We start from the raw sequence: 25,557 nt of genomic DNA on the forward strand, positions 1-25,557 counted from the left end.
TGTGCGTTTAAACACAACGAGGCCAGATTGACAATTGTGATTCACTCAAGGAAGTTCCTCACATTATCAATCAATATTGGTGATATGCTCGGGAAAGGTGGGACATTCTGTACAATACTTTCGAGTAGGGCTGGGTACAAAATATCGATATATCAATATCGTATCGATATCCCAATATCGATACATAAAACCATGTATCGATATATCGATAGTTCCCCCCCCACCCCTGAAGCCAGCTGGGATAGGCTCCAGCACCCCTGCGACCCTTGTGAGGAAAAGCGGTTAAGAAAATTTACATCTCAAAAGCAAAAGGAGCATATATTTGATCAAGAGCGAAATGGGTGGAAAAAGGAGAGAGGAGCTCAGCATACTTTTGTAGACTAGAAAGGGAGAGACAAGAACGCAACACAATAAAAACATTACTGATAATTTAGCATAAATGTACCAACTCAGTTTTAGAAGAAATATTCAAATTTTACAGTAAGCTGTATGCATCTTCTTATTCACCTGCAGATGCTGATACTTTCTTTGAGCATATTAAGGGTTGGACCCCAAGAATTGATGAGGAATTTAAAAACGTGTGTGAGGCAGAGATTAGTATGGCTGAAGTGGAAACAGCTACAAAATGCTTAGCATTAGATAAATCTCCTAAGTCGGATGGCTTATCGAGCAATTTCTATAAACATTTTTGGCAACTAGGGGTAGGTGATATGGCCTCAAAATTATATCACAATATTTCAAAGAAATTTACGGTGGCGATATTTTTGACGATATTGGTAATAATTACTGAACAATAGATTTGTGATTGGCACTTCGGAATAATAGCACTTTTATTGCAGCAACAATATTTAAGCTCCTGCGAGCGTTATTTTGCCGTGAATGTCTCTGATTGGTTAATCAAAGGACCGCTAAAATGCCGTGATTGCTTGTAGACATTACTAGCGGGTATAAAAAAAACACAAATGTGCATTTTTATGCCACTGTGCGACAGCAACGCACATGCCATCTCGTTGAGAGTACATTAGCTTAGCGGTCGGTTAGTATCACAATCTCACGTGAACTAGATGGCGAATTACCGGTCACGGTAAAATAAACACCATGAATTGTTTGTCTTGGCCAAACAATATGTGACCACTTCAGTATTATCCAACCACTGTCTGTTTTTTTGTTTTTTTTGTTCATAAGGAGTGCCTCTAATCAAGAATGCTCCAGTAGCCTAGTTAATGTACTTTTGTTCACCCCCAACAACACGAGCTGCTTCCATGTCATCCTCGTCTTTTAGCCTCCGCATACTCTTAACTTTACGGCAACAGTTTTCCTTCACAATTTGCAAACGATTTTTTTTTTCATTTTTTTTTTAAGCATTATATCTGACCTCTTGTAGCAAAACAGCCTCCACACGATAAAGCTCAATCCCACTTTGCCGAAGACGCGACAGAACTGGCTGCAACTCTTGCAGTCATTTATTTATTGAAATATCTGCCGATTTGGGAAAAGATTGTCATTTTTGATCGGCCCGATAGGTACATTTTATCCGATAAAAAGGTCGATAGATTTATTAAAGTCTGGAAATTGTTTGCAACATGAGCAGCCAGCCCACAATAGATGATGTGACGTTCACGAACAAATCGCGTCTTTTGAACTGCTCTTCAATATGAACGATGGAAACCGAGTCTTTATAGAGAGCTGTTTATCCCCCTACTAACTGCTCTGCTATTTTTTACCAATTAGCTACACAAACATGATCTATGTAAAACGTTATTGTTGATGAAAATACACCGCAAGTCTGATGTACAGTATTCCCTGGTTTTCCACTGGGGTTAGGTTCCAACAAATAGCCGCAATAAATGAAATCCGTGAAGCAGTTTTAGATGTTTTAAATTTATTATACATGTTTCAAGGCTCTAGTCTAAAACCTCTCACCACGCAGTTCATACACTTTTCTCATCGAGGCATTTTGTAACATTTCTCTCTTGTTTAAACAGTCTCAATGTTCAAACTTTCATAAATTTTTATAAATTAGGTACATTGCTGTAAAAAGAAATGCATGCAAAATTGCACTAAAAAAAATTCATGAAACAGCAAAAGTTGTGAAAAGTGAACCTTATAGCGAGGGAACACTTAATTTTTTAAATACGTCCTCCTTTTTTACCTTATGGAAGTGGCCACTCTAGTTTGCATGCGTGTGTGGGTGTGTGTGTGTGTGTGTGTGTGTGTGTGCATGTGTGCTGTTTTGAAGATCTGTCATAAGCTATTTTATTTTAAACTTTTAAGTTTTCAGACAAATCTCTACTATGCGCAGGGCAGTCAACGCAGTTATACTGTAGCATTTGAGAAATGATCAAGCCAGATCAAGCAGTGAACTAAGAAACTTTTTAATGCCACAGTTACTGTCTACATCCATCCATCCATTTTCTTGACCGCTTATTCCTCACAAGGGCCGCAGGGGTGCTGGAGCCTATCTCAGCTGGCTCTCGGCAGTAGGCGGGGGACACCCTGAACTGGTTGCCAGCCAATCGCAGGGTACACAGAGACGAACAACCATCCACACACACAAGCACACGCAGGGACAATTCGGAACGCCCAATTAACCTGCCATGCATGTCTTTGGAATGTGGGAGGAGACCAGAGTACCCGGAGAAGACCCACGCATGCACGGGGAGAACATGCAAACTCCACCCAGGAAGGCCGGAGCCTGGACTCGAACCGGAGTCCTCAGAACTGGGAGGCGGACGTGCTAACCACTCAATCCACCGTGCCGCCCTACTGTCTACATGCTTAGTTTATTTATTTATTTGTTTTTTAAAAGTCTGTGTTGCCTTCACGGCATATCCAGACCATGGGAAACTGCATAACCCACCACACACCCACGAGGTTTGCTACAATACCAGTAATTTTGTAAACCTGTATGCACATTTGCCTATTTATTTGGTTTCGATTTTTTTTTTTTTTTAGTTAAGGTTGACAAATGTCAATGAATATAATTTTACCTACTGCTCATCGACCTCATCCTCATTTACTATTGCACTTAAATGCATTCATATTTCATAATGCATACATACATGAATGTTTTGTTTTTGTTGTTTTTTTTCAGATAATCAAGTTGTAGTTCTGTATTAATTTTCGATTAACTTTTTTGTTTTTTGTGATTATTGGTTAGCCATTTCATATGGCAATACTTGATGACACCAATAGACATGTTTATAGCACAATAGACCAGGAAATAAGTCCAAACGTCACAGTGATGGTGTGCTGCACAAAAATGTCCACTATGCCAGTGTACATGGTACGTACGTTGACATTTAGTGATGTTAAATCTTTTTTCAGGGAGTCAGATGCCATTGATGTTTTAATGTTCATAACCTTATGCCTGCGCCACAACATCTTGTTGCATTTTGGAGGAATAGCAGCAGCTTGACAGTCCGTGCGCTGCCCGTGGTGCATGGGCACATTGAGCAAAACATGACATACAAACTAGAAAATATGTTCAACACGTGTCCAAGCAAGCATTTTGTTTTGCATATTTGAAATATGACTTCAATGTGTGTGCTGCTCCATGCACAACAATGGATTCACAAGGATATTTTGAACAAGTTCAAAATGCCATTCGACAGTGGCGGTAAAGGCAACTAACGTACGAACACAAACGCAACACGAATGTGACATTTTCCCAACCCTGTCGAACCATGACTAAATGCAACATTTGCAATGTTTGCCACAGAATAAGAAAGAAACAGAAGCGTCATAGTCACCTTTGGGTAAGGCCGGTAAACCTCTGTAACTTCCATGGTGGCCATGTTGTTTTGTTGAGATGGTGATGTAAGGGAAATCGGTCCAATTAATTATTAAATCAATAATTGTTAATTATTAAATTAATAATCAATTGGCTCATTAATTGAAGGAGACTCAAACCTAATGTTTAAATTATGTTGAGCTTGCCTGCGGAGCACCACATCTCTTTTTGATCATTTTATCAGGATAACAGATGAGAACCTCGTTGAATCAGTCATTAAAATGAAGGTTGTGCCCTTACTACAATTTTGTGAGTTCTTTGTTCAGCTTAGAGGTCACTATAAATTGATGAAACACACACACAGTAAACCAGGTTTTGAGTTTTGTGCACGTTTATTCTCTAACCTAGGTGGGAAAATCTACTTAAAACTTAAAGAAGCAAAACTAACTACTATGATAGGAAATAAAACGAGAACTAAAATAATAAAAATAATCAAAGGAGAAGAAAAGAAGAAAAGAGAAACGGTCTTAACCAAGGTGATGGATTTCTTAAATCAAACCAACATGGGACCCACAATCAACCTAGTTTGCACCAATTTGTACAATCTAGCGAAGGCCTGCAGTTGCACTTACAGATGGGGTTGGTCTGAGAAGCAGGACCCTGGATGGAGACTCGCCAAGCCCGTTTGAAGATAGAATGGAGAAGGTTCAGTTCAGGAGAGGGAGAGACAGGTCGTCCGGCTGGCCAACTGAGCGTCACGGGGTCAACCTGCTGGCTGGGAAGAGGCCCTCTTGGTTGAGGCCTCAGGGTGCCTGGAAAAGCACCATCCGTTTGAGCCTTTGCAGGGACCAAAAGCATCGTGTTTCGCTGCGCCTGTCGCTACACGCGATGGCTTCTGTGCGTTGCCGTGTGCTGGAGGTTAAGCTAGCTGGGCTAGCCCTTTGTCTGGCAGCCGCGCCCGATGGAGAGGGGGGGGGGGCAGGAGCCGGGAAGACCAGGAAAGAGAAGCAGCGAAAAAGCGGAGCCAAAAGAGGAAGAAGCAAGCAGGGAGCGTGCTTTTAAATTGTGAGGGCGGCGGCCTCCACACCAGGGGTCCGGTAAGACCAAAGTGGAAAGTTACCAGCTTGGAGAGGGTTTTGGTAAAGACTAATCAGATTGAATCTGGATTCCATGTTTGTTGAGATTCTAAGGTCAGAATTCAATCAATGCAACACGTACAATTGAATACCTCAAATGAAATGTTACCTAGCTTACACTGTTGAAACGTGCATACACATGAAAGTTTAGTGGAGAATCTGCCACTGCAATGGAACATTTTCATGACATTTCATGGAGTCAACATTTCACAAATGGCAAACATAACATTTCATAATTCATTGTTCTGTTGCAAAATAAGAAAGTCAAGTTTCTAAGAAGGCTTTTACTGTTCTGACTTGTGAGTGTGTGCGTGTGCGCGTGTCAGTCAGAACATGTGTGGCTGTTTGTGGGGGATGTTCTTGTCCTCCCCACCCCCCACGGTGGCATGTCCAGGCCACAAGAGTGGAATTCCTTTGGAACTGAGGTTGCAAAAAGTTGCAACCGGCCGATAATCGTTACAGTGAACTAGTGCTGGAGCTGCTCCTGACGAAAAGTAAATGGGCCACAGATTGAAACCTTCAGCAAAAACCCAGGAACTCGGAGTGGATGACCGAGCATCAGTGCTGCAGGAGCGGCGTCCAGATCTTCCTTCGGAGCTGAATGTAACCCGGGCAATAGCCAGCGGTCGACCCACTTACCATCCAAGAGTGCGGCCCTCGTTGCGGCTTTAAGCAACTGGTGAAAACGTTCGCACAACCCGTTGGCCTGGGGGTGTTAAGCAGTAATGCATTCTACCTGGAGACCCAAGGACTCCGCCAAGGCTGACCAGAGCTCCAACTCAAATTGGGGCCCCTTGTCCAAGATGATATCAAATGGCATGCCGAAACGCGCAACCCAGGATGATGGGATATGTCTGCCAAGGTCGTGGAGGACATGGAAACTGCTTCCAGTCACCTAGTAGTCCGATCCACCATAGTGAGCAGATGTGTAAAACCTTGTGATGGAGGAACTGGACCTACCAGGTCCACGTGCACGTGATCAAATTGCCTGGAAAGAATTGGAAAAGTTTCAAGGGTCGCCCTGGGGTCCCGTTGGACTTTGGCTCGCTGACACGCCATGCATGCAGCCACCCACATCCTGACGTCCTTACCTAGTCCTGAACAGACAAACTCAGCCCCAAACAGCTTGATCAACGCACGAACGCCAAGGTGTGAGGGTGTAGGTCGAGTCAAAACTTAGCGGCACCATTCCACCAGAACTACAGGTTGAGGGTGGCCTGTAGATACATCGCAGAGTAAGGTGGGACCTCCCTCTTGTCATCACCACCTCCTCAAGCCTTACCTCGGAATTACACCGCATGCGTGTGCATTGCGGCCCCGGTCCACTCCGGCATGCGGAGCCAATTCGTTTCCATTCTATCAGCTTGTTCAAATTAAATTGCGTATGCGCTGCAGATCAACTGCGGACCAGTTGCTTCGTGCCGGAGGCCTCTGCATGGATAGACCTATTTTCTATTTTTCGGGAAAGGAAGAACAACGCATTTTCAAACTAAAAAATGTGGTTACTTTTCAAAATGAAACACTTGCCAGATCCTATTTCGCATCATGATGCTTAACGCTTATTGCACTACAGCGAACTTAGACAAGGAGAGATTTGTAATGGAGGTGGATTATATATGACACGGCACATCCTTTTTATTTGGACAACCTAAGAATGGATGCTGCATGGAATGTCATAGTAGAAGGTATGGGAGTGAACGGAGAGTTCAATCAAAGTCCACCTCTCTTTCTGCTTCTCTGATGAGCATGCTTTCTGGGTGTTTGTCATTGTTTTTAATGCCACATTATCGCGCAAGATGCGTCGGGAAGTTGTCGGCGATGGAGCTGCCGGACTGCAGCTGCGCGCACCTGGTGAGTTTTGTCCATAAAATTGACGTGTCCGGAGCACGCACACGCCTGCAGTGTAATCCCGGGGTTAGAGTTGTACCCACTGATTTGATATTACTGATCTCTTGATCATTGGTCTGGTCACCGGCCATCCCAGAATAATCAATCCCGAGCTGGACTGGGCACACAAGTGTGCATAATGGTGCATGTCGCTTTTCCACACCGACGAACAACTAATAGTAAATCACTGGATTCGGTCGTGAGGTGAGGGGCCAGACAAAACATGGCTCTAATGACCTCTTATGACGAGTCTAAACAGTGGATCAAGGTTTCCCTTGCCCGGACACGGGTCACCGGGGACCCCCTCTGGAGCCAGGCCTGGAGGCGGGGCTCGAAGGCAAGGGTCTGATGGCCGGGCCTTCACCCATGGCGCCCGGTCAGGCATAGCCCGAAAAGGCAAAGTGGGTCCCCCCTCCCATGGGCTCACCACCCACGGGAGGAGCCAAAGGGGTCGGGTGCGCAGCGAGCTGGGCGGCAGCCAAAGGCGAGGGCCTTGGTGGTCCGACCCCCGGCAACGGAAGCTAACTCTTGGGACATGGAATGTCACCTCTCTGGCAGGGAAGGAAGCCGAGCTGGTGTGCGAAGCTGAGAAGTTCCGACTAGATATAGTCGGACTCGCCTCCACACACGGCTTGCGTTCTGGTACCAATCCTCTCGAGAGGGGTTGGACTCTATTCCACTCTGGAGTTGCCCATGGTGAGAGGCGCAGAGCAGGTGTGGGAATACTTATTGCCCCCCGGCTTGACGCCTGTACGTTAGACAACCCGGTAGACTGCCAAAATTCAAAATAAACAAATGACTAAATAAATAAATGACTAAATAAATAGATAAATAAATGACTAAATAAATAGATAAATAAATGACTAAATAAATAGATAAATAAATGACTAAATAAAAAGATAAATAAATGACTAAATAAATAAATTACTAAATAAAAACATACATTACTAAATAAATAAATACATAAATGACTAAAAGTGAAAATACAAATCAACATAAAATTTCCATTTATATTTATTTTCCATCCATCCATTGTCTTGACCGCTTATACCTCACAAGGGTCGCGGCGGGTGCTGGAGCCTATCTCATCTGGCTTTGGGCAGTAAGCGGGGTACACCCTGGACTGGTTGCCAGCCAATCGCAGGGCACTATATTTATTTTTTTAGATGTAATTATCGAATTATATATTTTTTTATATTGATTTTTATTTTCACGTTTAGTCATTTATTTATTTTTTTAGTCATTTATTAGGGCCCGAGCAGCGACCGCTGCGAGGTCCCTATTGTTTTTCGTTCGAAATATTATTATTCTTCCACTTCTTCTTCTTCTTTCTTCTTCTCCGCAAACGATCACATTTTTGAGGACCTAAAAATTTACGAAAACTCACCAAACCTTGCACAGTCTTCGGGCCCGGCGAAAAATTTTATATTCTGATGTTGTCATAACAACGTGACTCTATAGCGCCCCCTAGCGTAGAAAAATAAGAACCAACCACGTTTGACCTAGAGCTACGAAAATTGGCAGGCACGTGTAGCACCCCGGGACGCACAAAAAGTCAATTGGGACCATGCAGCTAAAATGTACAGGAAGTGAGCTATGAATTTTTGAATGTCCAATTTTGGCCCATTTTTGCACATTCACTGTGGTCATACTTTTCCCCCCTTTGCAAACATTTGTCATCTGATTGACTTCAAACTTGGCATGTATCATCTCAAGACCTGAGACAACAACTGGGCAAAATATCTTGACTTTTCGGTGCCAAGCTCGTTGAAGGGATCCAATTAAAAATTGGTCAGAAAAGTCTTAACATGTTGATCATGCCCCACACCGAATATTGTAACTTTTCGCCAAAGGGCGTGGCCGTTACGGTGCCGCAAAGTCTGAAGATTTTTCGTGACAATAAAAGCTGCATTAACTTGACCCAGATGATCCTATCCTCTCAAAATTTCACACAATTGATGACAGTCCAGCCCTTAAATCATCTACAAACTTATATTTCATCTTACTGGGAGGGCCACCTACTGGCGATTTTTTTTTCTTACGATTTTTCTTCAAGCTCGTTGAAGAGATCCAGTTGAAAATCTTGACTTTTCGAAATACCATATGATGAGGGCGGGGCATCAAAATTTGTATTTTGCAATGAAAAATGATATGCTTAATAACTCCCCAGTACATGCTCCAAAAAATCCCAAACTTGACATGTATGTTTATAGTCAAGGCCTGAAGCTATCTCTATGACAACATTCAGTTATATATGCAGGGCCACCTAGCCCTTGATGCATGAAAAAAAAAATACCCCACTTACAGTATTTTTACAAAAATTGTAAACACGTTTCGCAATGAAAAAGGATATGCTTAATAACTCTCTGGTACATGCCCCAAAAAATCCCAAACTTGACATGTATGTTTATAGTCAAGGCCTGAAGGTATCTCTATGACAACATTCAGTTATATATGCAGCGCCACCTAGCCCTTGAGGCATAAAAAAAATAATACTCCACTTACTGTATTTTTACAAAAATTGTAAACTCATTCTAAGTGTGATAACTAAGTCATTTATGAATATTCTTTTACTTTCCACCACTCAAAATGTTAACTGGCATTAGATCGATCCAAACATATGTACTTTTTTATTTTTATTTATTTATTTTTTTTTGATAGCCTCTATGGACAATAACAGCAACATTGTGAAATGAGTACGAAAAAATACAAATCAGGGCAACGCATTTCCTAAAAATAAAAAAGTACACTGATTTTTGCAGATCTTAACATTCACCAAAACCCATTGAGCTTGACACACTCATCACACCTGGCAAAAGAAAAATCCACATGTAAAGGTTTATTATGCCATTTTCAAAGAAACTCTGCTCCCAATGTGCCAGTACCCCAACGTGCAAGTACCCCAATGTGGCCCGGGCTGCGAGGGCCCTTTATAGCTGCTTGCAGCTCTAGTTTATTTTGAATTTTGGTAGTTTTGGTCTTCCATAGTTTTCATGCCAGAATATTGCAAGCAAATGTGTGACTTTATCACTTCAACTTTTTATATTTTGTGAATCACTGATACATAAACATGCGGACTGCACTTATAAAGCACTGTACTTATTTGGACACTGTGTAAATAAATAAATAAAATATACCAACATACCGATTCCGATACCCAGCTTTGCAGTATCGGCCCATACCGATACCATACCGATACTAAAGGTTGTTTTTTTTCCTCAACATGAAAAAGCTGTCACACCATTGGTTCAGAGCATTCAAGGGCCAATAGGATATCTTAGATCGGCATTCAGTGAACTTGTCACATATCAGTAGATGTGCACGAGCAAGACACAACATGCTGCATTCAAAATCCTATATTAGAGTTGGAATTAATGGTATCGGCATGTTACTTGTGAGTAGTCATCGATAACGATACCACTTTTTTAATGCAATATCGGTACCTCTGCGGATACCAGTATCGGTATCGGAACAACACTAAAAATAACCCAAATTGGGTAAAAAAGACCAACACAGTTTTTTGAATTATTCATTTCACCCACTGATTGAAGGAAAAACCCTTAAAACAACACAACTTTTATGGTTAACACTTTTACTGCCACACGTTATTAAAAAAACAACCCCCAATGCCAGCGGATTTCGAGCATTTTAACTCATTTTTCGAAGCAAACAGAAAAATTTGTTTTTTTTTGCTACATAAACAACATGGGTACCACATGAAAGGTCGCATTCCATTCTTTCATTAGACAAAAGTATGTTTCTACCTTATTCCGTTCTTTAGTAATCACCATTTGAAAATAGGTCATTTGAGTGACATTGAGCGAAAATTGAAAAGAAAAGATACATTTTCCCCACAACAGTGACTTTGATACTATTTTTTAGTGATGTTCTGTCAAATTAGTTTTAAAGTTACAAAGGCTTTGATCATTCACGTCAGCTTTGAAAACTTTCTATTTCATCAGATTGCGTCATGTTTCATTGTAATTCGCAGCTCTAGTTAGGGCCCGAGCAGCTACCGCTGTCATCTGCTGACCATAGTTAGTGTTTTTAAAGTGAAGCCCACCGACGGCCGAAATGAAGCAGAGTTTGAGTTGTTTTTAGGGCCCGAGCAGCGACCACTGCGAGGTCCCTATTGTTTTTGTAAAAATTCTTCCTCTTCTTCTTCTTCTTTATTCTCCGCAAACGATCGCGATTTTGGGTACCTAAACATTCACGAAAACTCACCGAACTTTGCACACTCCTCAGGCCTGGCGAAAAATTTGATAATCTGAAGTCGTCATAACAACGAGACTCTATAGCGCCCCCTAGCGTAGAAAAATAAAAACCAAGCCCGGCACGTTTGAGCTAGAGCAACGAAAATTGGCAGGCACGTGTAGCACCCCGAGACGTACAAAAAAGTCAATCGGGACCATGTAGCTAAAATGTACAGTGAGCTATGAATTTTTTAATGTCCAATTTTGGCCTATTTTGGCACATTCACTGTGGTCATGCTTTTTCCCCTTCTGCAAACATTTTTCATCCAATTGACTTCAAACTTGGCATTTATCATCTCAAACCTGAGAGAACAACTGGGCAAAAAATCTTGCCTTTTCGAAATACTGTATGATGGGGGCGGGGCATCAAATATTGCCTTTAAAATTTCATTTGTCCAGAAAGAGCAAATGCTTAATAACTCCCATGTTCAAGCTCCAAAAAGTCTCAAACTTCTCAGGCAATGTAATAGTCACGGCCTGAAAACATCTATATAATAAAATTCAGTTATACATATAGCACCACCTAGTGGTAACAATAAATGTCATACTTTACGTTTTTAGCTACTGTGCTGAGCTGGTTGAAGGGATCCAGTTGAAAAGTGGTCAGAAAAGCCTTGAGATGTTGATCATGCCCCACACCGAATTTTGTAACTTTTCGCTGCTACGGTGCCGCAAATTCTGAAGATTTTTCGGGACAATAAAAGCTGCTTTAACTTGACCGAGATGATCCTATCTTCTCAAAATTTCACACATTTGATGAGAGTCCAGCCCTAAAGACATCTACAAACTTATATTTCATCTTACTGATAGGGCCACCTAGTGGCAATTTTTTTTCTTACGAATTTTCTTCTACGTTTTTCTCCACACATGTTAACTGGACCTACCTAATATTTGCTCAGATGAGGGTTTCGGCCTACATGATGTCACAACACGAAGTTTGTGAGTTTTCGTGAATCGCTGTGGGCGTGGCTAAGCGCTGTTCGCCAAGAAAACAACGCCAGTTTTGAGGGTCTAAACATGCACAGAAACTCATGAAACTTGGCACACACATCTGGCATGGTAAAATGAGCAATATTTTATTGTTGATTGTGCTATTTTTACAAAAATGACTCAATAGCGCCCCCTAGAAATTTTTAACAAAGAAGCCCCGGTTGTACGTTTAAGCAAGATCTTTGGAAATTCTTTGGTGTATGAGGGAGCCCAAGACCTACAAAAAAAGTCTCTTGGACCCATATGCTAAAATGAACAGGAAGTGAGCTACGAATTTTTGAATGTCCCATTTTTGACGATTTTTGCACATTTTCAGGGGGCATACTTTTGCCCACTTCTCCTACACGTTTCATCCGACTGAGTTAAGACTTGACCTAGACCATGTCAAGACCTGAGCCAACTACAGGGGGAAAAATCTTGACTTTTCGAAACACTATATGATGAGGGCGGGGCATCAAAATGTGTGTTTCGCAATGAAAAAGGATATGCTTAATAACTCCCCGGTACATGCTCCAAAAAATCCCAAACTTGACATGTATGTTTAGCGTCAAGGTCTGAAGGTATCTCTATGACAACATTCAGTTATATATGCAGCGCCACCTCGCCCTTGAGGCAGAAAAAAAAAAAATACCCCACTTACGGTATTTTTACAAAAATTGTAAACTCATTCTCAGTGTGATAACCAAGTCATTTATGAATATTCTTTTACTTTCCACCACTCAAAATGTTCACTGGCATCAGACCTATCCAAACAGACGTATTTTTTTTATTTAGTTTTATTTATTTTTGATAGCCTCTATGGACGTTAAAAGCAGTATCGTGAATGAAGGATATGCTTAATAACTCCCCAGTACAAGCTTCAAAAAATCCCAAACTTGACATATATATTTATAGTCAAGGCCTGAAGGTATCTCTATCACAAAATTCAGTTATAAATACAGCGCCCTAGTCCTTAAAGCATAAAAAAATAAAAAATAAAAAAAAAATAAAAAAAAAACACTTACGGTATTTTGTACAAAATTTGTGAACTCATTGTAAGTGTTATAACTAAGTCATTTATGAATATTCTTTTACTTTGCACTACTCAAGATGTTCACTGGTATCAGACCGATCCAAACATATGTACTTTTTTATTTTGTTTTATTTATTTTTGATAACCTCTATGGACAATAAAAGCAACATCGTGCAATGAGTACAAGCGATGATGGGTATATATACTTTTGCAAAAAATACCAATCAGGTCAACTCATTCCCTAAAAATAAAAAAGGACGATGATTTTGGCAGATCTTAACAATCACCAAAACCCATTGAGCTTGACACACACATCACACCTAGCAAATAAAATCCACATGTAAAGGTTTATCATGCCATGTTAAAAGAAATTTTGCTCCTAATGTGCCAGTACCCCAATGTGCGAGTACCCCAACGTGCAAGTACCCCAACGTGGCCCGGGCTGCGAGGGCCCTTTATAGCTGCTCGCAGTTCTAGTTTGTTTTGTTTTCCAAAATTGCAGTCTACTACATTTCAATGTTCAGTAAGTTGATTCAATGTTCAGCCCGTAACCTCTAACCCCTCACTTGTGTGTCTGCAGGACATGTTACCCATGGCTGGAGATCCTACTCAGGGAACAGCCAACTACAACATTGAAGACTTTGCTGACCTTGGCATGTTCCCACCATTCTCCGAGTAACCCCGCAATCTCCTGTTCGCTCTCCCTTTTCAATGGAGGAACTGGAGTGGTTTGATTTCCATCAATCATTCATGTTGTGTCTCATTTGCAAACACGGCTGGTCGGCCAGCTCACAACTGACATTGAATGTCAGGGTGCAACACATGAAGCGCACATACAAACCTACAGTCCACGCATTTGGACCTACAGTATGTATCTGCGAATATACCTCATCTATGAAATAGGGGTCCTGTTGCCAAAATGGACACTACTTCTTTCAATGTCTCTTTGTCCCTGAAATGTAGACTGGCTCAAAGATGAATGTAAATGAAGTCTGCTGAGAAAAGTGCTAAAAAGCACCGTATTACCAGAGGAGTTCAGCTTTTTGATCTTAGCACGTCGATACTATTATGGAACAATTTACTCCACAGATGTGGTTCAAAATCATTTTTACACTACCATGCTTAAGGACATTTGTTGTTGTACTCTCAGAATCGCTGCTGATGGACCCGAAGCACCAATCTCTCCTAAAGATTAGGCTTAAGAATAGTAATTTAATTGATTTTTTTTAATGCATTTTAAATTTGTGTGACATAATTTGTGTTGCGCAAACTGTACATATATTTATGGCACAACAGTAGGTCAAACAAGGCAAATAATTAATTGTAGAACAATTGTAGGCGAGACCATGACCGTTGTATTTTATCATCAATACAACTCTGGGTGGAAGCTGTACCTACAGTGGATATAAAAAGTCTACACACCCTTGTTCAAATGCCAGGTATTTATAAAATAAAAAAAATTAGACCAAGATCAATCATTTAAAAACTTTTTTTGCACCATTATTAGAATCATCTTTATTAGCAAAGTATGTAGGAAAAAAACACAAAGAATTTGTCTCCGTTAGTACAGTACGATCCACTCAAATAAAACAAAAACGTGACGTGACACATAATTACTAGGGATGTAACTATAAGGGCAATATCGTGATATTAGAACTGCCACAATATCGTCGTCGTCATGTTCACAATATTTAAAAGGACCACATCTGTTAAAAAAAAACGTCAGGGTGATTTCTATTTGTTCAGTTCTAGCACCCTCTAGTGGCTAGTATATTAGTGCAATTTAATTTCCATTAGGGTTGTTTTGGCCTTTTATGTTTAAAATCTATGCTAATTGTCAGATGAAGGGGAACCTAATTTGCTTGTGAAGAGATCAATGTGTGCTTGCACAATATCGTGATAATTATCATATCATGGCCTTCATTTCGTATCGTGGTGTTTGGATATCATTACATCCCTAATAAATCCAGGGAGACTTTACTAATGTACAAGTAAGTTTGTCATTGGTGCTGTAGTACCAAACAATGACAGCTGTACAAGTGATGCGGCAAGTCAGCAAGCAAAACTGTCGTACCAGTAATGCAATAATTACAATCATGACAATGCAACGACAGTTGTGCAGATGAGGTGGAGAATCATCGCACAGTTTAAAATAACCAGGGGCATATGCACCTTTCCACTCACGTTCAGATGTATCAAGAGTGAAATTACTGTGGGAATGTGCGATGCTCATGGCAACTCCTTGGCTGGCGTACCCAAGTTTTTCTTGCTTCGGAGCCATTGGAGAGTCGTGCCGATGGACCATTTTATTTTATTAAAGTTTAAGCCTCCGCGATCTCAGTTTGATGCTCCTTCAAAATGGGCATTCAGCCATTATCGGTGACGTTCCGTTTTTTTCATTTGTGACTCATGACATTATAATGTGATTATCTGATCATGCAGGGTTCTCATTCCCACCGCAAGCCCTGTTTCTATTAATTTGCATATTTATGTGGGGCGTGGAAAGGGAGTGGTTTGGTACGCCAAATATTCCGCACTAATTACGATGTTAATGGGCTTGGATTCATGCACGCGCACAGAATCGTGCATCTGGACATTTTCTGTATCTGGACATATGAAAGCCATGCAACTCTCTGTACTTGAGGCCCCTGTAGTAAAATATAGGGATGTAACGATATTCAAACGTCACAATACGATATCACGATATGAAGGTCACGATACGATAATTATCGCAATATTGGTGGGGGGGTGGCGATATTTAAAAAAGATCACAATATTGGGAAAAAAAAGCTCATACTAAAAAAAAAGCACAATATTGTGCTTTTGTACATAACAGCAATGCATATAAACCACCTATAATCTCTAATAACAATATTGACGCATTTATTTGCTAATGCAAGCACACATTGATCGCTTCACAAGCAAATTAGATTCCCCTTCATCTGACAGTTAAAAAACCAAAACATCCCTAATGAAAATTAAATTGCACTAATAAACTAGCCACTAGAGTGTGCTAGAACTGCACAAATGGAAATCAACCTGACTTTTTTAACAGATGTGTTCCTTTAAAATATTGTGAACATGACGACGACGATATTGTCGCTTAATATCACAATGTTTCCCTTATCGTTACATCCCTATCCATCCATCCATTTTCTTGACCGCTTATTCCTCACAAGGGTCGCGGGGGGTGCTGGCGCCTATCTCAGCTGGCTCTGGGCAATAGGCGGGGTACACCCTGAACTGGTTGCCAGCCAATCGCAGGGCACACAGAGACGAACAACCATCCACACTCACAAGCACACCTAGGGACAATTCGGAGCGCCCAATTAACCTGCCATGCATGTCTTTGGAATGTGAGAGGAGACCGGAGTACCCGGAGAAGACCCACGCAGGCACGGGGAGAACATGCAAACTCCACCCAGGAATGGCTGAAGCCTGGACTCGAACCGGAGTCCTCAGAACTGGGAGGCGACGTGCTAACCAGTCAGCCACCGTGCCGCCCGTTACATCCCTAGTGCAGTAAATATGATACAACAGGACTTCCGGTAATGGCGGCTTGCTGAGAGGACGTGCTCGCTTTCGCTCCGCTACCTTCCTTCAGAATCCTTAAACATACTCGGTGAATTTGACTCTACACTATGTGTGAGTGTCAGTTGAGATGCCACTCTCTCAAAAGAAACCCAGCAAAAGTTCCAGTAAGACGACGCAGTCCAAGTTGTCTGACTTCTCTTTGAAAGTTAGCTCCGGGGCTAGCGGCGAAGCTAACATGGACACGTGCGAGAGAATGGAGGAGGAGGAGAACATCGAGCAACCCCAAGAGGGAAATACGGCCGGTAACGCCGGCGCAATACTGGCTGCAATTGCTAGTTTGAAATCTGATTTCTCCTCCAAGCTGGATGGCATCTTGGCAGCGATCGAGACAATGAAGAAAGATATACGTGATTGCGCAGACAGGATCGGCGAAGCGGAGACCCGGATATCGACTGCAGAGGATGACATTGCCACACTACAAGCACAGGTGCACACGCTGGAGAATAAAAATAAAAGTCTTGAGGAAAAAATGCTCGATTTGGAGGCGAGGTCACGCCGCTCTAATCTGAGACTGGTTAACCTGCCCGAGAGCTCGGAAGGGGAGGATGCGTGCGCGTTTCTGGAGAATTGGCTCCCGGAGGCTTTGAATCTGGCGCCGCTTCGCACTGCTTTGACACTGGAAAGAGCCCATCGCATCGGTCGGAGGAATACTTCAAGCAATGCTACACCAAGGACTCTCATCATGAAGTTTTTGAATTACAAGGATAAAGTGATGGTGATGAGAGCCGCCAGGGCGAAGGGACAGATTCTCTACAAGAACCACCCAGTGAGATTCTACAATGACCTCGCGGCCAGCGTCCACAAAAAGCAGAAGGAGTTTGACGCCGTGAGACAACAACTACGAGTCATGGGGATTAGGTACGGCATGATTCCTCTCGCTCGACTGCTGGTGACGCACAACGGAAAGTCCCGCATCTTTAACCAGCTGGCTGAAGCAGAGGACTTTGTGAAGACATTGAAGGTAAAAAGTGGACCGGAGTGAGGTCAGATGATTATTACGCTGTAAATGTGGTTCCTGTAATTGTGGCTTTTTTTTTCTTTTTTTACTTAAAGACGAGTTGTTGTTTTTTCTCTGTCGATGTAGCGAAGGAAGTACGTATAGTATTTAGGTATAGTTGGTTGCTCCTCACTTTATGTGGAACAGCCTTTAGCCATTAGATAGGTGGTAGTACATCTTGGGGGAGGGAAGTAGGTACGAAGTTTAATTTTTTTTAAGGGAGTTTCAGTGTTTATTATTGTTATGGGTATTGGTTTTACTGCCCATGTGTTTTTTGTTTTTGTTTTCAGGTCTACTAAATATTTCACCGTACAAACATACCCACTTTTTGTTGCACAACATGACTGGTGGTTTAACGATTAAAATTTTGTCTTGGAACTGCAGAGGATTACAAAAATTTAAAAAGGTAAAACAAGTGATGACTAGGGTGAAATCTTTACGTTCTGATATTGTGTTGCTCCAGGAGACTCACCTATTTTCAAACCAAGAAACAAGGATTAGGAGGAGGTGGCAGGGTAATATATATTCATCACCATTTACTTCACAGGCAAGAGGGGTTATGGTTTTGATTCATAAATCTATACCCTTTCATGTGAGTCGGGTTATTAAAGATAAGGGTGGAAGATTTATTATTCTACAAGGCACACTTATTAGTGAGAAAATAAACATTAGAAATATTTACGCCCCGAATGTTGATGATCCAAAATTCTTTCAAAATCTTTTCCTTACAGTTTCATCTCTACCCGGTAGCCATATTATAGCTGGGGATTTTAATTGCACATTAAACCCAGAATTGGATAGAAGCACAGGTATTGATAACACCCACTGTAGGAGCAGACAAACTATAAATAACTTTATGAAGGAACTTAACTTGAGGGATATTTTGAGGGATGGAAATCCCAAAGGTTTGAAATGCTCCTGCTACTCGAGTACCTATAAATCATATTCACGCATTGACTATTTTCTAGTCTCCGGAGATCTGAGTCATAAAATAAAGGATTCTCAGTATGAAAGCATCTTAATATCTGACCATGCACCAAATTCATTAATATATGAAGATTTAAGGTTGCAGAGAGATCCTCCAAGGTGGAGGTTTAAACAAAAGTGGCTTCTGGACCCAGAATTTGTACCGTTTATGGATACTCGAATTGATACATTTTTTGAAACCAATACGGACGAAACGTCACCCTCTGTAAGGTGGGAAGCTTTTAAAGCTTACTTAAGGGTCAGATAATTAGTTTTACTAGCCATAGGGCAAAACAGACTTGGCATGAAACAAAAAAGCTGGAAGCTGAGATTGCGACCCTTGAAGGGGAATATTTTCAAACGTTATGTCCAGAGGTCCATCGAAAACTTCTGTTACTGAGAACGCAATATAATGAACTCTCCGCCTCTAAAGCAGCTTCCCGTCTCCTACGTCTTAAACAAACATTTTACGACCAAGGGGAAAAGTCTGGGAAATTACTGGCCTGGCGTCTTCGACAATTACAGAACGAGAAATTTATTGCCTCAGTTAAAAACAGTGATGGACAGATGATGGTTGACCCTTTAGGAATTAATAAAACGTTTCAGCTTTTTTTTGAAAAATTGTATAGCTCAGACACGACACATATGGGACATGAACAAACTGTCTTTCTGGACTCCCTTTTAATACCCAAGATTCCAGGAATGTCGAGTGCAGATTTGGATGCTCCTATAACAAAGGAGGAATTATCCGAAGCAATAGACCGTATGAAAGTAGGCAAGGCTCCAGGCCCAGATGGAATTTCGTTGGAAATATATACAAAATTTAAAAATAAAATCCTTAGCCCTCTTCTAGACATGTTTTCTGACTCATTTAAAAAGGGAATTCTTCCTGTTTCATTGAGAGGAGCGTTGATAACTCTATTACCCAAACCTGGTAAACCATGCACTGAATGCGGAAATCTCAGACCAATAAGCCTCCTTAATGTGGACTTAAAAATACTTTGTAAAGTTCTGGCTCGGAGACTGGAGTGAATATTACCTGACATTATAGCAGATGATCAGAATGGCTTTATTGTACGCAGACAGGGATTTCACAATGTGAGACGAGTACTGAATGTTTTACATAATTGGGAAGGGAAAACAGACACTGCTCTACTATCATTGGATGCTGAGAAAGCCTTCGATAGAGTTGAATGGCACTATTTATTTGAAATTTTAAAAAGATTTGGTTGTGGGGATGTTTTCTGTCGGTGGGTAGAACTTATTTACAATGAACCATATGCTGAAATAGTGACAAATGGAGTCATTTCTGAACCATTTCAAATTAAACGGGGATGTAGGCAAGGTTGTCCTTTGTCTCCCTTATTATTCATTTTAGCGATCGAACCGTTTGCCATCGCAGTGCGGTTTCATAAATCTATAACTGGTTTATGTATAGGCCAACAGGAACATAAAATCTCCTTATTTGCTGATGATGTTATCCTTTTTCTAAGGGAACTGGAGAAATCTATCCCAGCCTTGTTAGATCTAATTAACATGTTTGGAAGGATATCAGGGTGTAAAGTAAATAAAGAAAAATCTTCTCTAATGTTACTTAACACAGAAGAAAGGATGATGGCTGAAAATTCTTTCCCATTTAAAAAGGTAGAGTGGTTTTCATATTTGGGCATTAAGATCGTTCCATGTAGAAAAGAGATAGCTATGGTTAATTATACCCCCATGATTGATTCTATTACTTCCTTAGATGGAATTCTTTGCCCTTATCACTTATAGCAAGAATTAATGTTCTCAAAACAAACATAATGCCTAAACTTATATATTTGTTTCAAAACATCCCATTGCCACCAATCTATTTCCACACTTAAAGAGCATTTTTGTTCACTTTTTGTGGAATAATAGAAGACCAAGGTTACGTCTGTCACTCTTGTACTTACCATATGATAGAGGCGGCCTCAAGTGCCCTAACCCTATATGGTATTACTGGGCAGCACAATTACGGACTGTGATGTTTTATTTTACAGATAAATGTTTCCCACTCTGGATGTATATTGAATCCTGCTCTGTCCCCCTCCCTCTTCCTCAGTACTTGTACTCATCAAAAGTTAGAATGCTAAAAAATAAGACAAAGAATCCTATCGTTAAACATATGATTACAATTTGGTATCAGGTACAAAAATACATGGGTGAATGGTCCTCCTTATCACGCTTTAGTCCGATATGGGGCAATTCTTTCTTCCCTCCAGGCAGAGCCGATCCTGGGTTTAGGATTTGGGCTGAAAAAGGTTTGGACTGTAGGGGATCTCTTGGGTCCGGAAGGTGGAACTCTGATGTCATTTGATGAGTTGATTGCCAAGTATGATGTTCCTCGCAAGCATCTATTTAAATATCTTCAGGTGAGAAACTTTATCAGATCGGCTCAAAATCAATGCATGTTGATTCACAAGTTGTCTAATTTAGAAATAGAAATGAAAAAGGATTGCTATGGAAAGGGAATCATCTCCAAGTTGTACAGAATGTTGGAAGCAAGATCTTCTGAGTCCTCTGTACAGAAACTTAATGCCTGGAGGGAAGATTTACAGGGGAGCTTTTCTCCAGAGGATTGGGGAAAGGCATGTGCTAAAGCACAAATGAAGACTGCCAATACCCGACTTAAATTACTTCAGTATAATTGGTTAATGAGGACATATATGACACCAGAAAAGCTTAATAAGTATAATGGTGCCATCCCTGATTGGTGTTTCAGGTGTGGGACGGAAAAGGGGACATTCTTTCACTGTGTATGGAAATGTAATAAAGTTCAACACTTTTGGCAAGAGGTCAAACAAGCCTTAGAAAGCATATTGAATGTGAAACTAGTTCTTGAACCTAAGGTGTTTGTTTTAGGATTATATCCTGATGACCATCAGATGTCTGGGAAAATAATAACTGCTTTGGATTTATGTTTTTTGCTTGCAAAAAGAGTCATAGCACTCTCATGGAGGAGGACAAGTAAACCAAAGTTCATCGACTGGATTAAGGAACTGTCCACAACTTTACCCATGGAGAAAATAACCTACATTATTAAAGGGAAACTGTCATTGTTTCAAAGTATTTGGGGCCCATTTATGCACTATCTGGAGAGTGTGGATCTCAGGTATGCCAATGAGCCTAATGAGGTGTGATTTTTTTTGGTGGTCCTCTGCAGTCCATTAAATAAATACTTTTTCTGTTGAAATTTAATGTATGTAATATGCATGAAACTGGTTGTGTACTGTACTGTGAATTTGAGTTTGTTCTTCTCGATCTGACATAATCGTTAAGTAACTTGGGCTGAAGATGACAAGTTAGACCTGTATGTGTGTGTATTTTTATTTTATTTTTTTGGGGGTGGGGTTTGTTTGTTTTCATGTAATTTTGTACTCAGTATTTGTCATTTGTTGTGCCCCTTTTTATGTATGTAATGTTAATTTTCTAAGATACAATCAAGGACAATCTTGATGTTGGACAATACTCTGAGATAGTCTGGACAATTTCTATGTCATGAGAATAATAATTATTATTATTTTTTTTTGCAAGTTGTTGAAAGCTGTTGTTTCTTTTTTTTTATTTGAAAAATGTCAATAAATATATTGCTGGTAAAAAAAAATATGATACAACAAATGTGCAATGCTGCACTAGTGCTTGAGCAGCTAGGGTCTCAAACTCAACTTACAGTATGTTGGGGCCACTGGAGAAAGAGTCTGGGTGTGTCTGGGCCACATCAAGTATTCCACAAAAAAAGGAAAAAATAAGCCAATGTTCTCAATCTTTTTTAATAATATTTATGAACATTAATGTTTCTTCCGAATGTCTATTGAATGTCTATTTGAGTAATGACATCTGATTTCTTAAGCGCCACAACTTTCTCTGTGCAATCAAGAAATATCAGCATGCCCCTGTGCTTAAAAAATAAAATAAAATAAAATAAATCATTCAGTCCCCTATTTTTATTGAAATTGACTGTTTTCGCCGCCAACATATCTCTCACAGCAGGTTTTGAAAAAGACATGACTGGGACTGGTTGACAGGATATCTCTTGCCTCCACTTCAGAAACATGCTTCACCGAAAGCTGTCATGACCCTGAGCCATGGTACCCCAAAAGTGATTTAAAATATGTCCAAGGCAACGAGACGGAAAGACTTGGAGGCATTGGCTCAAGCCTACTTAAAATGTTCTTAAGCCCTCCCTAAATGAAGTAGTTGTTGATGAGTTGTTGTTGTTGAGTAAACTCCTTTCATTTGTACACGCTCCGAGCACATAGTTGGCATGCTCGTTATCAGTGTTCAGCTCACCCTTGTCCTAGCCTGACATCGCTTTTACAGTTATTGAGAAACAAGATGCCACATTATTGCAATACAATCTGTGGTCCGTGTCTGCGCTGTGGTGGTGTCGCATTAGTAGCCTACTCAATATGCTTGCATTCTTACATCTTGCACACATTTGACATTTACACATTCGAGAAATAATTTATGGCATATTCACAAATGTTTTTCTTTGCCAATAAGGCTGTGAAAAAGGTATTACATTTTTTGAGTAAATGGTCTTAAATAGCTCTTAAATAGGTTTTAAATTTAACTTGAAGGAGCCTGTAGGAGCCCTGTAAAAGTGCGCAAAAATTACAAAAACAAAGGCAATACTTAAGAGTTCATCACAGAGGCGGCTTATCGCGTCGATGCCATCTTGTAATCTATAACCTGTACAGCACACTAACAACTAAAAATGAAATCTAATATCTAGGATGTGCCTGCATTCAGAATTAAACTGTGCCTGTGTCCAAATTCACAAGGCTTGGTCCTCCGAAGGGCAAATTCGTCGGCTGCATGACGTCACTCCCGCCGCGACTCGGCGGCACGCACAGACTTACACATTAATGGACTGTCAGTCAACGCGTTACCGATAAGCAGCATTGACAATCCATTCATATGTAAGTCCGTGCATGCTGTTGAGTTGCACCGGGAGTGACGTCATGCAGCCGACAAATTCGCTCTTCGGAGGACCCAGCCTTCTGAATTTGGACACAACCACAGTCATCATTAATTGGATAAAATACGGCACAACTGGGACATTACCAAGTAATGGACGTTCCTCCAAAGCTAATAAGAAGAGAAGAATAAAAAACATCAGGGATTCGGCCAGCAACATTTAAGGAGCTGCAGGAGTTTCTGGCAAGTACTGGATGTTCAGTACATGTGACAGCAATCTCCAGTGTTCCTCATACTGTATGTCTGGGCCATGGCGTACATTGGCAAGATGGAGCCTTATCTTAAGGGAAAAAAATAACATCTAAGCCCAGAAAAAAAATCACAAAAACACACGTGAATTCTTACAAACGTGTTTTGGTCTGATGAGACCAAGATTGAACTTTTTCGCCGTAATTCCAAAAAGGTATGTTTGACGACAACACATTGCTCATCACCAAAAGAATACCATTCTTTCAGTAAAGATTGGTGGTCAAGGTATTATGCTGTAACATAGGACTGTTTTTCTTCCATTGGAACTAGTGCCTTAGCCAAGGTGGAGGCAATTATTAATAATTCCAAAAACCAGTCTGTGTCAGCAAAAAATTCAGGCTTATTCCAGAAAGCAAAAAGAATGTCAGGAAAAGCTGACTGCAACAGCTGAACCTTATTTGGAGATAATCAGATGCTCTTTAAATGGTGTCAGGTGTGTGCTGACTCCCATTAAACACGAGTTTGAATGTGACTGGTAAATTCTGAACGCATAATAAATCCACTAAATCCAGATTCCCATTTCAGAAACATTCATGTTGTTGTTGTTGTTTTTAAATTGAGTTGTACAGGTTAAAGGTCACATTAATAGTGTTTTTTTCTCAAATTCTTTCAAAGCTGTTTTTAAAATATGTGGTTTGCCAGATTACACCATCCGCCTCACGTAATGACTGTTACTCTTCATTTCTCTAAGGAGGTCCTCCCAAGTATTGGTCAATCAGTTTTGGCCATTATCAACTGCAGTCTGTATTCTGGTGTATTTCCCCAACACATTAAACATATTGTTACCTCTGCCAAGAAACCTGGTCTTGATCAAGGTGTGTGGTCAAACTTGCCTTTTATATTTATATTCTTTAAAAAAATAAATCTGGAAAAAGTAGTTCAATCTTTTTTTGGATGAAAGTAACGTGATGTAGGTTTTCCAATTAGGTTTAAGATGCTGCACAGCACAACATCAGCTCTGCTACAAGTTTTTTTCCTCCGCACTATAAGGCGCGCCGCATTATAAGGCACACCTTCAATGAATGACAGACGTCAAAACTTATTCCATGTATAAGGCGCACCGCATTATAAGGCGCACCTTCAATGAATATTTTAAAACTTTTTCAATATATAAGGCTGTGGTTACATTATGCATCCATTAGATGGTGCTGCGCTAAAGGGAATGTCAACAAAACAGTCTGCTTGGTCAGTCAAACTTTATTAATAGATTACAAACCAGCTTTCTGACAACTCCATTCACTCCCAAAATGAATAAACAGCTGTTTTAATATTTTCTCTGAAGTAAAGTATTAGTATTAGCTAGCGATCCAAGATGGCGGCATCTTCTGCGCATCATCACCGATCGTGCAGGATCACCAATAGCGTCTTGACAGCGAGACCTGTTGCGGCTCAATATTGATCCATATATAAGGCGCACCGGATTATAAGGCGCATGGTCAACTTTTGAAAAAATTGAAGGCTTTTAGGTGCGCCTTATAGTGCGGAAAATATGGTACATCTTCCTGGTCAATAAAACTGGGCACAATGTGTGTCTTGTTCTGCTGGACCTGACAACATTTGGTATGGTGGACCATTGCATTCTTTTGGCTCATTTGCAGCACCAGGTGGGCATTAGTGGTAGTGTTCTCGAGTGGTTTAGATCCTACTTGGCAGGCTGAACTTTTCCGTGAGCCTTGGTTGCTGTACCCACTCTGCCCCACTGTCGTATGGTGTTACATAAGCTGTTTTCATTCTATTTG

At 40.8% G+C, this 25,557-nt stretch overlaps 1 protein-coding gene and 1 long non-coding RNA gene across 3 annotated transcripts in view; one reads left to right on the forward strand and one right to left on the reverse strand.

The window, feature by feature from the left end:
• Positions 1 to 25,557, forward strand: part of arnt2 (aryl-hydrocarbon receptor nuclear translocator 2) — a 485,407-nt gene that overhangs the window by 446,998 nt on the left and 12,852 nt on the right. Inside the window, exon 19 of one of the 2 annotated variants that reach the window (XM_077518278.1) lies at positions 13,592 to 13,664. In XM_077518278.1, the coding sequence (XP_077374404.1) occupies positions 13,592 to 13,664 (73 nt within the window). Of the gene's footprint in view, positions 1 to 13,591; positions 15,990 to 25,557 lie in introns of those variants that run through there. The other variant, XM_077518277.1, reaches the window with a different exon arrangement.
• Positions 1 to 25,557, reverse strand: part of LOC144017033 (uncharacterized) — a 168,441-nt gene that overhangs the window by 116,775 nt on the left and 26,109 nt on the right. The gene's annotated exons all lie outside the window — the stretch shown is intronic.

Source organism: Festucalex cinctus, chromosome 4 (assembly GCF_051991245.1).
Source record: "Festucalex cinctus isolate MCC-2025b chromosome 4, RoL_Fcin_1.0, whole genome shotgun sequence".
NCBI classification, from domain to species: Eukaryota; Metazoa; Chordata; class Actinopteri; order Syngnathiformes; family Syngnathidae; genus Festucalex; species Festucalex cinctus.